General features: G+C 42.1%; 2 protein-coding genes across 3 annotated transcripts; both read right to left on the reverse strand.

Annotated features, from left to right (window-relative positions):
• Positions 1-1,010: 1,010 nt before the first annotated feature.
• On the reverse strand, positions 1,011-13,856 carry rad54b (RAD54 homolog B). Of its 2 annotated transcripts, none has more exons than XM_030394244.1 (16): positions 13,754-13,856; positions 12,919-13,088; positions 12,603-12,798; positions 6,844-7,092; positions 5,726-6,025; positions 5,432-5,594; positions 5,089-5,314; positions 3,963-4,049; positions 3,738-3,858; positions 3,515-3,654; positions 3,128-3,418; positions 2,868-3,031; positions 2,272-2,533; positions 1,880-1,946; positions 1,588-1,785; positions 1,011-1,507 (listed from the first exon to the last, which is right to left on the reverse strand). In XM_030394244.1, exons 2-16 carry the CDS (start codon positions 13,054-13,056, stop codon positions 1,287-1,289), a joined length of 2,823 nt encoding a protein of 940 aa, XP_030250104.1. In that variant the 5' UTR covers positions 13,057-13,088; positions 13,754-13,856; the 3' UTR covers positions 1,011-1,286. The 2 variants fall into 2 exon arrangements, with proteins under 2 accessions (XP_030250104.1, XP_030250105.1); XM_030394245.1 differs by having other exon boundaries at positions 13,740-13,854.
• Positions 7,407-12,595, reverse strand: LOC115567551 (fibrinogen silencer-binding protein). Its single transcript, XM_030394248.1, has 2 exons — positions 9,696-12,595; positions 7,407-8,961 (listed from the first exon to the last, which is right to left on the reverse strand). Exons 1-2 carry the CDS (start codon positions 10,145-10,147, stop codon positions 8,394-8,396), a joined length of 1,020 nt encoding a protein of 339 aa, XP_030250108.1. The 5' UTR covers positions 10,148-12,595; the 3' UTR covers positions 7,407-8,393.
• Positions 13,857-14,648: the final 792 nt, after the last annotated feature.

The raw sequence follows: 14,648 nt of genomic DNA on the forward strand, positions 1-14,648 counted from the left end.
GAAGTAAATGCTTACATGTTAGAATGCTGATGTAAGCATTTACTTCAAAGCAACACCATGCCCACGGTACAGTCTCACAGAGCAGCTACCTCAGCAGCAGACTAGCAGTCCAGTTTGATTAACCAAAACAGACACGACTCCAGAGAGCCTACACTTGATTTCATAATAAACATATGTAATATCATATGCGTCATATGTAAGGTTCATTTGAAGCTGAAAACCTGAATTCTGGCATAAGTTTGAATTCACACTCTGGCGACCAAGAAAAAGCAGGTGCCTGCATAATGGCCACGCTGTCTCCAACACGCCACACAGGCTGATAGGTCGGAGAGCTACAACTGTCATAAGGATAAAGGGACAGCTTGACATCCCAGAGACCCATTTATTATACAACAGAATTGCTTAACAATCACGCAGAGTGCTGATCATCCAATAAATAATAATTACAATGTTTATGTAAAGATGCATTGTGCTGGAGCTCAGTCAAGCTGACAGACTGGAGCACTAACCACATGCGATGCCAATAAAGGGCGTGCACACACAGAAACAAACAGCTACGTAACCCCCACGCAGCAGCTTTTTGTTGAAGTGCATAAAAAGGCCAGTGTTATCTAAAATAACTGACTGAAGAATGACAGACACCAAAAGTCTCTGCCGATTTCACAAGGTCGCCACATAACACACAGCACAAAACCTCAAGCTAATGACTTGCGTTATTCTTCTATCAGTATATTGAGCCTCAGGTGGTTAAGTTACTGTGCAGACACCCAGAAACTAAATCCTTTTCTTTTTTGTATACAAAGTCTCTCCACACCACCCAGGCTCTGTGTCTGACTGACACAGTAATTATTACTCCAGATGGACATAGAAGTACCTATCTTGCACGCTTGTTTACAGTTTGTGGGTTCAAAACATAGCTGGCACTCTTTCGACCTGCTAGATTCATACATGCATCAAAAATGCTTTTCTCTCCCCACGAAGATATCTTCAGTCAATAAACAATGCGCAACTCCTTTAAACTTTGTTTATTACACATACTTTTTAAATTTCATTTATTTAATAAAGTTCTACTGAAAATGTCTTTGAATGAATAAAGAAACATTCAAAGACAAAAGCAGAATCTCACAAACAATCACCCAAAACTGTTGGAACCTCTGTGTGTTTCAGTCATATGTTGTAGCCAGGATGCAGACAAAGGCCAAAAGGCCTGAAGACAAACACGTACAAGAAATATATGTGTTTGTCTGTGTGAGACATCCATATCAACAGTGTAATCTCATGCGTGCTTAATGAGCCGTGTGAGAGATGGTGGTCTGGAAGGCGAAGGTGATGTGGTTTCGTGCGTGATCAAGGTAGGGGTCCAAGAAGGTGTGTGTGTCACCAGAGAAATGTCTCCACTGCATCAGCTCGGACATGCTCAGATGTTTCTGTGCTGCCCCCCCGCGGTCACCTTGGCGACCAAGCTGGCACGGCCTATCAGAAACCTGCTCCTCCTCCTCCACAACAGCTGAGAGTGAAGAAAACAGTGAGTTAATGAGTCGCAGTGAAGTCAAATATTGCTGTTGGTGTGTGTGTCTATGTGGCTACCCTGGACTGAGCCGTCCATGCTGCAGCTGCAGTTCAGCAGGTCGTGTGTCAGAGAGGGTGTGTCTGTCAGGCTGAAAAGATCTCGCAGTTCACTGGTGGAGAAGCTGGTGTGATCTGCCCCTTTGCCCAAGTCAACCACCGTCCCAGAAAGCCCCTGCTTGGACACCTGTCTCTGGAAAATACGCTCCTCGATAGTGCCTGCGAAGAAGGAACAGCCAGACATAAAACTGTCTTTTTCATTATACTATATGATGAACATTTTGATTCTTTGTTTGTTTTTGTGTATACTGACCGGCAGTGAGGAGACGATAGATGTGCACAGTCTTCTTCTGTCCATCTCTCCATACTCGAGCCATGGCCTGAACACAGTGGAGGCAAAAATTGCTGGAGAGAGGAACACACGTGTACACAGCACCATCTAGTGGATATGTGGTATAGTTTGATGGTGCCTTGACACATCTAGTGACGTTAATTTGGTCCAGCGATAAGAACAATCCATAGTTGTTTCTGTCAATTTAACACCAGAGTTCGATTGACAGCTTTCACACCATCTCAATCAAAGCAGATCCCATGTGCAAACACACCTGAGTTCCATTAAATAGAACCAGTCTGGTAAAGTGTCAAAGCACCCCGAATGTGTCTGTGTAGGCAAGGTGATGTCAATGTTGAGTGTGTCCGTCTTACCTGAATGTCATTGGCAGGGTTCCAATCAATATCATAAAGCACCAGATGGGAAGCACCCACCAGGTTAAGCCCCACCCCACCTGCTTTGGAGCTCAGCAGGAACAGGAAGTTTTGAGAATAGGGACTGTTGAAATTGTCAACCAGCCGTTGTCTCTGGTTGGTGGGGGTGTGTCCGTCGAGCCGGCTGAAGGTGTAGCCCATGTGTGCACATAAGTCCTGGAGCATGTCGAGTGTCTTAGTATAGTTTGACACTACGACCACCCTGCAGAGAAACACGTATTGTGTCAGTATGCACGATCAGTTGACTGAAAATACATTTTTAAAATCGATAAAATGATTTGTGATTTTTCAGGAAAAGATTTTAAATAATTGCTAGTTTCAGCCTCTTATATTTAAGGATTTGTGACTATTCTTTGTCGTTTATTACAGTAAATGAAGAGTCTTTAGGTTCTGGACTGTTTGTCAGACAACCGAAGCAATTATAATTCTTTATATTTTTTTATAAAAATAACTCAATAATGAAAACAATTGTTGGTTGCAGCCCTAATACAATTGCAAATAAAACACCTGAAACTTGCACCCATAAACATAAACACCTGTCTGAGGGACTGAGTTGTCTGATGGTGGTCAGCAGGTCCGACAGAACCAAGAGTTTTCCAGAGTCAGCAGTGTTGAATCCACCTGAGGAGTAGGATTCTGGGAAGAGCTCCACCAGGCCCTCGTATAAAGAGCTCTCGTCTGAACCATTGTCTTTTCTTTCCTGAAAAAAAAAATAACATAGTGAGCCAAATCTCCAAATATGCAAAACAGGCTGATTACTTTCAACATATCTATACTGCCTTATGAAGAACTTCACCTTCACAGTTGAGTGGAGCAGGCCGGGATGGTTACAGAGCTTCTTCAGTGCAGTGATGCAGGCCAGGTGTGTGTGAGTTTGCGTTGAGCTCTGAAGGCAGGCTCTGAAGACTCTGTGGCAGAGGAGTTGCTTGTACAGATCAAGCTGCAGAGGCGACGGCTCACAGAACAGTGTCCAGTCGAGACGAGGAGGCAGGTAGCGGTTGATGATCTCCTGTGTCCGTCTCAGGATGAACATGCCTGTCAGACGAGAGAGCTCTGCTGCTCGCTCTTCTCCCAAAACCCTCTCCTCCTGTCGGCAGATATGAGATCAGGTTTAATGTTAGATTCAGTTGTCTATATATTTTAAGTGACTAAATACAAGGGAAAAAGCAATTGATAGCATCACCTCTTTGCAGGAGGGCTGTCTGGAGTGCAGAATAGGCTCCTCATACACTTTCCTGTACCCCGTTGACGACCCAAGGATACCCGGGTTGACAAACTCAATAATAGCGTAGAACTCCTGCAGGTCGTTCTGTACTGGGGTGCCTTCAAAACACAGAAACAATGTATCATAACACCTTTAAAAGAAGTTGTAGTTGTCGTTCACAGATTTCCCATCAACTGTGCACCTGTTAGTATGACTCTGCGTTGACAGCTCAGGCTGCTGAGGGCTGAGGATGTTTTGATGCTGCTGTTCTTTAATCTGTGGCCCTCGTCACAAATGACAAGACCAAAATCCACTTTCTGTATCTGAGAACACAAGAAATAAACACTATAAATAAAAACGAAATGATGATATAACCTGATTTATTTGTAACATGCAGAGTAGACAGCGAGACAGAAGGTCAACATACCTGCTCCAGACTGCGCAGCAGCATTTCATAGCTGATCACAAGAACACTGTGCAGAGGGGACAACACAAACTGCTCTACCCTGTGGTCCTGTGGTCAACAAAGAATGTGTATCAACAATTTACTACAAGCTAGATTAAGGTAAATGAAAATATACTGACAAAAAGGAATTAAGACAGGGAAATGTTATAGAACAGAGTGGAACAAGACATTATTGAAATTAACAAGTGGAACAAGAAAGAGGAAATGCAATAAAAGCACAGAGGGACTAAACACAACAGTTAAGGAAAGGGCAGGTTTAAAAATGTGTTTTTAGTTTGAATTAAAGTTAAAGTTAAGAGTCTAATTCAAGATTATTTCTCCAACTCAATAGCAAGATCCTCAAACAGTGTCAGGTTAAAAAGCACAGGGCTCCCACACTTGACAAACATTTCAAAAGTGCTTTTTCAAGCTTCTCCAGCACCTTACAGCTTTGGTAAATATTGACATATTTATAAACATAAAAACTCAAAATAATCATTTCCGTTCATCACATTAAGTCTGTTGTTACTTTAAAATAAAAATGACCACTTCATTGATATTTTTCTACGGGAGGGTGACAAATTTAAGAATAACAAAGAATAATGTTTCATGATGTGTCACTTGTCCGTCAATAGGCTTGGCATCGAGCAATATAAAAAAAAATTACTCACACAAGCAATTTATCATGAAAGTAATGCAAATACAATTTCTACAATTTTGAAAACAACACCTTAGGATTTTCATTTTTAAAAAAGTGTTCAAGGACTTCCAGCAACTTTTAGACCCTGCAAGTGGCACCATAGTGAAGTATCTTTCTCAGGAGGCCATTGTTGTAAATATCTATTCAAGTTGTGGGAGTTATTCAATTTTGCATTCATTTTATAGTATTTACTATCATTGTTCATTATATTCATATAATACTTGTTGCTAAATTCTCCTCAAGGCTAAGTGCAATGAGCTTGCTAGAAATGAAATACCACATGTATAAAATTGCCTTGCTGAACAATGAATTTAAACTGAAACATCTGATTTAATAGAAATGGTTCTACTTGTGCTGTCATCAGGCAGCTTGAGCAGCAAAAGCAAGAATTCCCTCTTCTCTCTTCACCTGATCTACAGTGAAAACATTGATCCGTTCACGGCCGAGCCACTTGTTGAACTCTGCACCCCAGTTCTGCACAAGGCTGCCAGGTGTGACCACCAGGACGCGCTTCGCAACTGGTTTCCCACCATAGGGTCCTTGTTTGAGCAACGTCCAGGACAGCGCCACGCTCTGGAGGGTCTTCCCCAGACCCATCTCGTCAGCCAGGATAGCTCCATAGCGTCCCACAGCTCTGAAGTACATGCGGTTAAACACAAAAAAAAAAGGTCCATTCAGAATCCCAATAATAGTAACTGCTGTGAGGTTCAGACAGATTTCTTTAAACATGTTACAAGAACAGCCGTAGTACCTCAGGCCCATGACACACTCGTAGAGAAAGAGTAGGCCGTCTCTCTGGTGGGGTCGCAGTTGAGTGGTCAGGTGAGGGTCAACGACAACATCAACCACAGGAAGCCCGGACTTGTTATTAGACCACTGGTGGTTAGGAGAGGGACGAGGCATCACCAATGCGCCTGCAGAAATAAAAAAATATTATTTTTAGTAAGAACTGGTGTATTATTCACCTGAAGAACATATAAAAAAACACACCAAATAGGTTGACAAACAAACAAGGAATCATTAGTTTCTGATTTCATCTACATACCTGGAGCCAGTGGGTCATGGCGAGGTCTGCAGGTTTGTTCCTCCTCTGCTTTGCATCCTAGTTGATTTGCTTTTCCAAACATCGTTGGAGGGCAGAAAGGTTTGGATGCCAAGCGACGAGAGGGAGGTGGAACGGACTTTGTTTGCAGCTCCTCTTTCTCTACCTGGACATCTAGAAAACAACGCCCCCTGGCAAAGTCCTCAGCAGAAATAATCCCCATCACCTCCACCTCCTTCCCTCCAATCATCAGTGTCTCTCCATCGGACAGGGAGGCCAACACGGACACCTTGTAGCCACTTCCTGCACACAAACATGTAGGCATTTTAAAGTGTTTTAGCGCATAGTTTTGTATTGTTTCAACTTTAAGATTTTGGATCACACCAACAGAGTCGCATTTAGCTGTAGACAGCAGCTATTTTCAGAGCAGTGGACAGACAGGCTTAGCATCTAGCTAATAAGCATGGCGTAAGAGGGAATATTATACTTGGAATCTGCAGGTGAACAGAAACATGACTCCAAATGAACACTAATTTTGAACTGTGTCTGCTTGATGTGTTCAAACATGTTTGCTACATTTACTTTGATCAGGCATCCTGTGGCATTAAGGGAAGCTCTTTAGGATGTGTATGAAAAGCGCTAAACAAATTAAGTCTGATTGATTATCAGTCAGTGAAAGATTAAATCTGCATCGTTTGGAGCTGTAATGTATCTGTAAAAGCAGGTTAAAAACAAATGTTTTAAACCCCGAAATACTAAATTTATATAAATCAAATTATTCTGGATTAGAAAAATACCACATTATTATGACAAAAATAACCCAGTAAATTTGACCAATTCCTTCAGTTCAAACAAAATTGAGTACTTCAGGTGTAGTCCCATCACCCAAACATTACTGATATGTGTGGTTACATGTACAACAGAGCACACTTCAGATCAGAGGACAGTGTTGATACTTGATGTTTCCTTAAATTATTATTATTAACTATTATTAATTATTATTAATTATTATTAAATTACAATTCGAAGCTACTTAAGTTATAGATTTTTTTGGTGATCCAAGGCAGCTGTAGTTCTTCTCCTACCTGACTTAAGAATAACAGTAATGAAAAACAACTAACCCTTGCCAATATCCTTGCCCTCCATATCCTTCAGTGTGGCTGTGCGTCCTCTTGTAACCAGGACCGCATCGCCCTCCCAGCGCTTGTGCTTCTTCTTACTGGCCTTACACCACACCACACTAAAGTAACGTGCTCCGTCCTGAGTGCAGCCAGAGTCCGAACCTGCAGATCCAGAGATGCATGCTGACCCCACTGAAGGCTGAGGGGTTAGAGGAGACCCAGGAGTCAAGTGAGGATAACCATTCACTCCTGAAACACAAGGACAGGCAACAGGTGAAAAACAAACAGAAAGCTTAGACAGAAGCAACCAGTGGAGGTCACTGTTGCACCAAGTCTAAACATCATACTAGACCTTCATACAGAGCATGACAGTCCCCTTCATAAACACACATGCTTAAAAACTTGTGCCTAGTTAGAATTTAAAGTGTGAGAAACTTAAGTCATGATGTTCCTTTGATATTAAATAAGGAAAACGTAATTCAGAGAAATTAACGTTTTCAGTGAGGCTGAGTCATGACAGTAAATGTCTGTTTGACTGTGTAATAAACACAAGACCAGCAGAATATCAACCTCAGTTTTTTATAGAAATAAGTGAACACATGGACAAACTGCAAAAAGAAACTGACAACACGCGTTTACCAACATTACAATACAATCAATGATGTAGTCACATACAACACATTAAATAACAATAACGTCACAAAGCCAGCGCCACATCTCCCTTCTTTTGATCACTTCCTTCCCACTGGCCATTGATTCAACAAACGGCGACAACGTCTGACTTGAACATGTTTGACTAACTTCCATCTAAATTCAGCAACTCACAGAACACGATTCGTCATCATTAGCATTGCTTGTTAAGGCCGTTGACAGTTTAACTTGTGCTTCAATCCTGGGTATCGGAACATTTCTCTGCATAAAAAAAAAAAAAAAAAAAGTGGAACATTGTTGTCCAAATTTTGAAAAACGCACCCCCAATTTGGTTACCTAAAGTGCTACACGGAAATGCGTCTTTAGTTTAAACATCTGACTTTTATCAATCAAGTAGAAATGTTCTAAATAAAAATGAAGAGAGCGCTAACAATCCCTCTGATATGATCTGGGTAGACCCCAGTATATCGTTGGAGTAGGTAACAGTGCTGGATAGTAAAGATCATAAACGCTATGCTGGAATTTCCATATTGGAGGCAGATGTAGACAGGAAATGCACAATCATTGTACACATTCATTACATTCATTGCTACCATTCCCTTCCATAACCTGGACGTTCACATTTATTTCACCTATTTTGGCCTTTCACAGTGTTTGTAATGTCAGCATTTATAAGCTTTGTTGCAGCTTCTGTCAATAAGTGTGAGACAGATGATAGATTTTTAACAGTGACGAGCATAGACAGACACTGATGGCAACACGATCCTGCAGTACACAAACAGGCTTTTAGTGTCTTACGAGGCACTATGTTTCCAAAAGAGGTTCAAGTTCTCAAACATGAAACTGGTAAGTCCTCAGATCCTCTCCCTTTCTGACACAGATGTGCGTGTTCATGCTTGTTATAGAGGAATTGGCAGTCCATGTCTCAGTCGAGCAGCTCTTAGTTTCTCCACTTTAATCTTGGCTCGCAGAAGTTCCTCCTCCAGATCCTGTTTCCTCTTCAGCCCCTCCCGCTTCTCCTCTAGGTACATGGCAACTTTCCTGTGATTGGCCAGCACCAGCTCATGCTCCTCTTTGGCCAGGTGCAAAGGGCGATACCTGTCGGGCTCGTGGTGAGGGTAGATGTCGTTTGGGTAGAGGTCGTGGCGTAAAGGTAGCGGCGAGGTGGAGAGGGGAATGTTAACAGAGGAAGGGGTGGGAGAAAGGGATGCTTCGTAATCATGGACGCTCCCCAAGTCCTGCTCCCCCTCCTGCTCCCCCTCCTGCTCCTGGCTTCCGTCCAGCTCTGACCCTGTGTGTGTGGAGAGGATGGGGAGGTCTGGCGGTGGTTTTACATCCTCTTCAGGGTCCAGCTGGACCACCTCATGGGGGATACTTGGAACAGCTGCTGAGTAATCCTGGAGTCCAGCCAGAGAGGAGCTGCTGCCAGGATGTTCGATCAGAGAGTTGTGCTTGCTGTATATTAATCTAAAAATGGAACGAGGGACAAAAAGAAGTGAGACAGGAGCATTTATTGACCGTGTACATCTCGTTTATGTGAGGTGTGTGAAGACCTCTGTTGATGATAATGCACAATAAAAACTGTAGATAATACCTGAGCCTCAAACAGCGCTTCAATGACATTTTTAAACTTGTGAACTGAATAAGTACATCATTCATTTTAAGAGACAGACACTGATCACACAATTTATCTAATAAAAATGTATATTTAAAATGAATTATTTGTCTTGATTTGAGTAATTTGCAATGTCTTAAGAAGTAATGTACTCAGTACTCTGTTGATAGATTTCTCCTCAGCCTCACTATCCCAACTTTCCTTGGCTCTAACAGCAAAACATTTCATTGGGGTGTAATTTGTGATGAGTGCTCATCTTAGTTTGTTTAAAACTTATTCAGCTGAAACGAAACTGACAGATTAAAGCCTACTGAGAGTTTGTGATTGTACATAAACAAACAGAAAATAGTTACAGGACATGCTGTATTTTCCTGTTGAGCATGATGATGTAGACAGAGTGTGTAATCTGATTGGGTTGTGGATATGGGAGTTCAGCCCCTCCCTCCCTCCCCCTCCTCCTCTACCAGTTGAATCAGTATCACAGCCACAAACTAATGGTGTTGTCTGAACTTGCTAAACTCTCACCAGACTGTTGTGTTATCCCATCATGTGTATGTCTGTGCTGGTAGTGTATGTCACACTCTACCTGTGCAGTGCTTGGTCCTTCTCATGGATGGGCACGTGGTGAAACAGGTGAGGGATCATCTCCATAATTCTCTTGGTTGGCTCTGAGATGCTGGCTCTGTACTCTGGCTGGGCGTGTCTCCGCTGCATCACTTCCTGCTTGGCCGACTCCTTCAGCCTCTTGTAGAGGGTCCTGAGGCCCTGAGCTGTGCGATGGGGCCTGTCCCCTCCCAAGGCATTGTACTGTTCGGCCACAGTGTCCCAGCACTTGTTCTTGTCCACGATGACTGCATGCTTGTTGGTGTGCTCCTCCAGGATGCGGATGTGAGGGCGGACCAGCTTCAACAGGTCCAGCTTCTCAGAGAGTGTGAAGTTGGAGGAGCGAGCCTTACCCACCATACTGGACAGTAACACGGAGCTGGACGACATCTTAGAGCATAGCGGTCTCACGCAGACCAAGTCAGGCCTATTCATTTGACACTATGGCTCCTCGCTCTTCCCACCTGTCTTTATTTTGTCCCTGCTGCTGGCTTCTTTTGGTCCACGGTGATGAGGCTAACACTGGTCTAACTCCCACTAATTTCGCACTTTCCTGCTCCTCTTCTTTAAATCAAACATAAGCTATGTCTAACATGTGCATGGATTCATACCCTACTCCTTGGTTCCCTCTCAGCTATGCTGCACAACAAAAAACAGGCTGTGCTGCACACAATAAGAATCAGGCTTAACTAGGCCAGCCTCGTTTAGGCCCCCGCCTACCGCGGAGGGCTTTGGATGAATTCCTCCCAGCTTAGGCTGACGTAGCTAAGCCGCTTAAGCCCAGCCCGACCTACTTACAGCTCGGTCTCTGTAAACCTCAAACCAAGCACAGCACAGAGCACAGCCACTGTCTCTGCTTTATAACAAGAGGACGGCATCAGCAGAAGGTCTGTGCCCTGCACAAAGGAGGAAACACTCATAACAACAATGTGTTAGAGGTTACTAAGATCAGGGGTGAATTTCTCTGAACGTGAGTGACGCTTTGAAATAGCGCTGGCTTAACTAACTGAGTGGGGGAGGGGTCTGAGCGCGCTGCGCATGCCCGCAGGAGCAGAGCGGTTATATCCATTGTGTACCGTTTTACGTTCAGCGCGTGGAATAAATCTCAGCTGCGCGAGGAGAGGACTGATTCATGAGATTTAAACACGTGTCCGCAGCCAGAGAGTGTGCAAGCCGCGTGTTTCTCATGGGAGGACAACAGAGGCACTAGTTGCTCCTGCAGGAGGAGGAGCGGTGGCTCACTGATCCTGAGTCCTAATCTGCCCGCCGCTGCCGCTGCACTACCCCGCCAATTTGCATAATGCTGGACCTGCTGTCACTCAGCATCAGCCCGCCCGGTTCAACATCCTTCTCCGGCGTGTGTGTGTGTGGTATTATTAGCCACAAAGAGACAATGAGCCGCTGCGACATGAGAAAGCGATGTCGCTCCGCATCACTGCTGACAGCATCACACCGGTGTTTGTGTAGAAATAGTTTGAAAAGAAAATAAGCGACATTTAACTGCTTCACAATCACAATGATCGTGTATTCAAATCTAGTGGAAGCAAACATTGAGCCCGTGTCGTTGTGACGGTGGTGGAGGTTATTTTTAACAATGAATCTCAGTGTCAGTGAGAATAAAAATAACACGTGGAGAGAACTGGGCGTGTTGAGTTAAAGCAGACTAACTCCTGCCTCTAAAAAAGGCAACCAAGTCAACAACCAAGAAGTCCGGCTTCATTTAAGAAAAGGAAAGATTTTCAAGCTGTTCAGAGTGGGTTTACATCTATACAGGTGTTTAAGATCAAATATTATTGTCCTTCACTTAAGTATATAGGATAACCTTTTTTTTTTTTTTTTTTTTCAGTTATTTAATGTGAGAAAATGTGTGTAAAATAAATCACCTTAAATGTTTCTTGAGATGTATTCAACCAAAACAAATTCATACATTCATTCAAGTAAACTGTGATTGTGGGGATTCAATAGAAGACTAATTATGAAGCCAATTCTCACATCTCTGAATCTGTGTGTCACCATGGAGAGCAGTGACTTGATCCAGATAGCCTGTTCTTACAGTTTTTAATTTGTGTGTCAAATCATTATCACTGCTGAGTTTTCTTAAATCACTCATACTTAACAAAGAGTATAAAAATTTGAAGAATGATTATAGAAATTTTCTTCATGTAAAATATGATTTGTTTTGTTTTATGAAATTGTCTTTTGATCCCTCTACTCTGTGTTCCTAATATTTTTTTGTTTCATTTATATTTGATTTGTATGTGATCACTTTGTCTTCTCAACAGTTTTGGTATGTTATCCTTTTGTGTCAATAAAAAAAGGTATTACAAGGTGCATTAAACTAAGCTAACCAAGGACTGCACTGAGGTCCCTGATCCAAGATGGATACTTCTTTTAAATTATCACTGTAGGTTGAATTGCACAGCAAAAGAGGGAGGGGACCCATGTAGGTAACTAACAAGGATAAGAGATAGTTACAATAAAATGATTTAATAACCTTGTGTTGTGTTTTTTATTTAGGTATTTCTTAGGCAACTGAAGTTTACATATTGTATATAATCTAAAAACAATTGGAAAATAGTCAATTATACGAATATAAATAAATGCATATATGTAAATACCATTTTTGATTGCTTTAATCTAATTAAGCACCTGTAGCAGCAAACATACTGTTAATTAATTTTACAGTAGACACTTGCACTGCCGTGCTTTGACAGGACAACTGAGTTGACAGGAAATATAGAGCAGTCCTCTCCCTCATATGATTGTACTGAATCAAGCTTTTATGGCAGGTGAGTCAGAACTTAAGACTTAAAGAAAGATACTCTTTTTGTAACCAGCCCTTTTCCTCCATTCTTGCCCATACTAGATACACACGATCTTTGTGTCTTACCTGCTGGTGTGTTGTCTTTTGTATTATCCACCAAGTCAGTGCAAGGATGTTCTGTCTCAGCCTCATTTTCCTTACTGTCCGTTGCATTAAGAACACGAGCCAGAACCCTCGACAAGCCTGGAGCAGCCTGGGCTGCTTTGGGCTGGACCTCATCATCCGTTTTACTCTGAACTGGTGCTGCTAGACTTCGCTGAACCTGCAGGATAAAAGGAAGAGAGAATGAGATGAGGAAGATTGAAACAAGGCTGGATGATCAGAATCAAATCAATGCATCAGAGATAAAACTGCAGATGAAGTGCTGTAAAAAAAAATGTACCTTTTGCAGTGCATTGACCAAACCAAATTTGGGAGTGAGGGGCTTGGATTCAGCCGCAGTACATGCTCCAGGAGGCATAAACCGTGGCTTTTTCACTGCATTACCCAGGAGCTGGCTGGGAGCTCCTGATCGCCGCATTCTTCTATTGCCAACCCGCAATAATCTATCTCCTAGAAACAGAATGCAATAAACATTAACACAATAATACTGACAGCTATGCAGGCATAATTTCACGTGTCATGTCAGTGGCTCAGGACCAGCCCATGAGTCTTTAAAAGCCTTTAACAAATTGTATTTTTGTTTCATTATTTATATTTACAAATTAATCAGTACAGTAAAAACACCTCAAAGCAAATCTGTGGGCTGTTCATCCCCACATAACTTTATTACTAATTTTGTAGCTCAGTGTTAGTGTCCTTGGCTGTGACAAAAACAACCACCACTGCTGACCCTCTCTCTCAGACACAAGTGAATATGGAAATAGTGTGGTGTTATCTAATGAAAAACTATGTAATTACAACTCCGATACACAATTCATCACTCTAACAGCCTATACGACACATATCATCTTCCTTGCATCTTGACAAATACAACTCAAACGCAACTTTCCTCACTTTCATGATGTTTAATCTCTCAAAAGTCTGTGACCTGCTACACAAGGTTAGTGAGACATGATCAACACAAGCTCAGCTACGTGAAGTTAGTTAGCGTTAACCTGTAGCAGCACTGTGACATGTTAGCAAGCTAGCTGAACCACAAGCCACCAAACGTCACTAACAACGCTGCCTAGGTGAAACCCTCCGTAATGTCGTCATACATACCCGGACGAACTTACATTAGTTGGTTGACACGATTTAAGATCACAAATTGTCACTAACTCCGCAAAATGTCTTGTCTTTTCTTCCCGTAACTCTCTGTACTGTTCCGTTTCTCCCGCTGAATGTTTTGAAGAACGTGATTGGTTGAGCTCCGAAAGTGGGCGTCTTCCAATTGACCGGGGTGCGTTTGGTTTCTATCACCTCAGTAGTTCACCGGCTCCATCCCACTTGTACTTCAAACACATGTCAATGCCGGTATAGGAAATCGAGCTCATCTAACTTCCTAACCACCCCTTTAATGGGTGTTGGTGCGGAGTTTGTGCTGTAGTAAAGCGATTTAATTGATTTAATGTTTCTCTTATATGCTGGTACTTCTGATAGTACACCACTGGAGATTAGTTTAAGTGTATTTTAGAGTTTCACTTGATTGTTTATTCAGTGACATATCTGAATTTTTATTTTGTGTTTTGTGAATGTTTTTGGTCCCCAACAACAATAATTTGACACATTTAATTTGACGGTTATTGCCTATTTTCTCAATTTCAGTAATTGTAGCCTACAAGTACTGGAACAGTATTTCAAATGTCTATAATAAGCATGTCATATATCAGACAGTTAAAATAGTTTATATTGGGTACACTATGACTGGCAATGCAGCCTCGGTGTAAATGTATCTTTTCTTATAAACAATTGATTACATTTTTTATTGATATAAGACTGACAGAAGTCATTATGGTGAATGATGAGTACATCCATTGACTTTTTATTACTTACAGTAACTTTTTGTTACTGAGCTAATATTTTCTTTCACAGCCGACGAGCTGAAATGGAAGTTAAAGGAATATAAAAGCCTGGGATGAGTCCAGAGGTTTGTGTTGCTCTTTGATTTCTGTGGTATGTGTCATCTGATGT

Source organism: Sparus aurata, chromosome 17 (assembly GCF_900880675.1).
Source record: "Sparus aurata chromosome 17, fSpaAur1.1, whole genome shotgun sequence".
Taxonomy (NCBI): domain Eukaryota; kingdom Metazoa; phylum Chordata; class Actinopteri; order Spariformes; family Sparidae; genus Sparus; species Sparus aurata.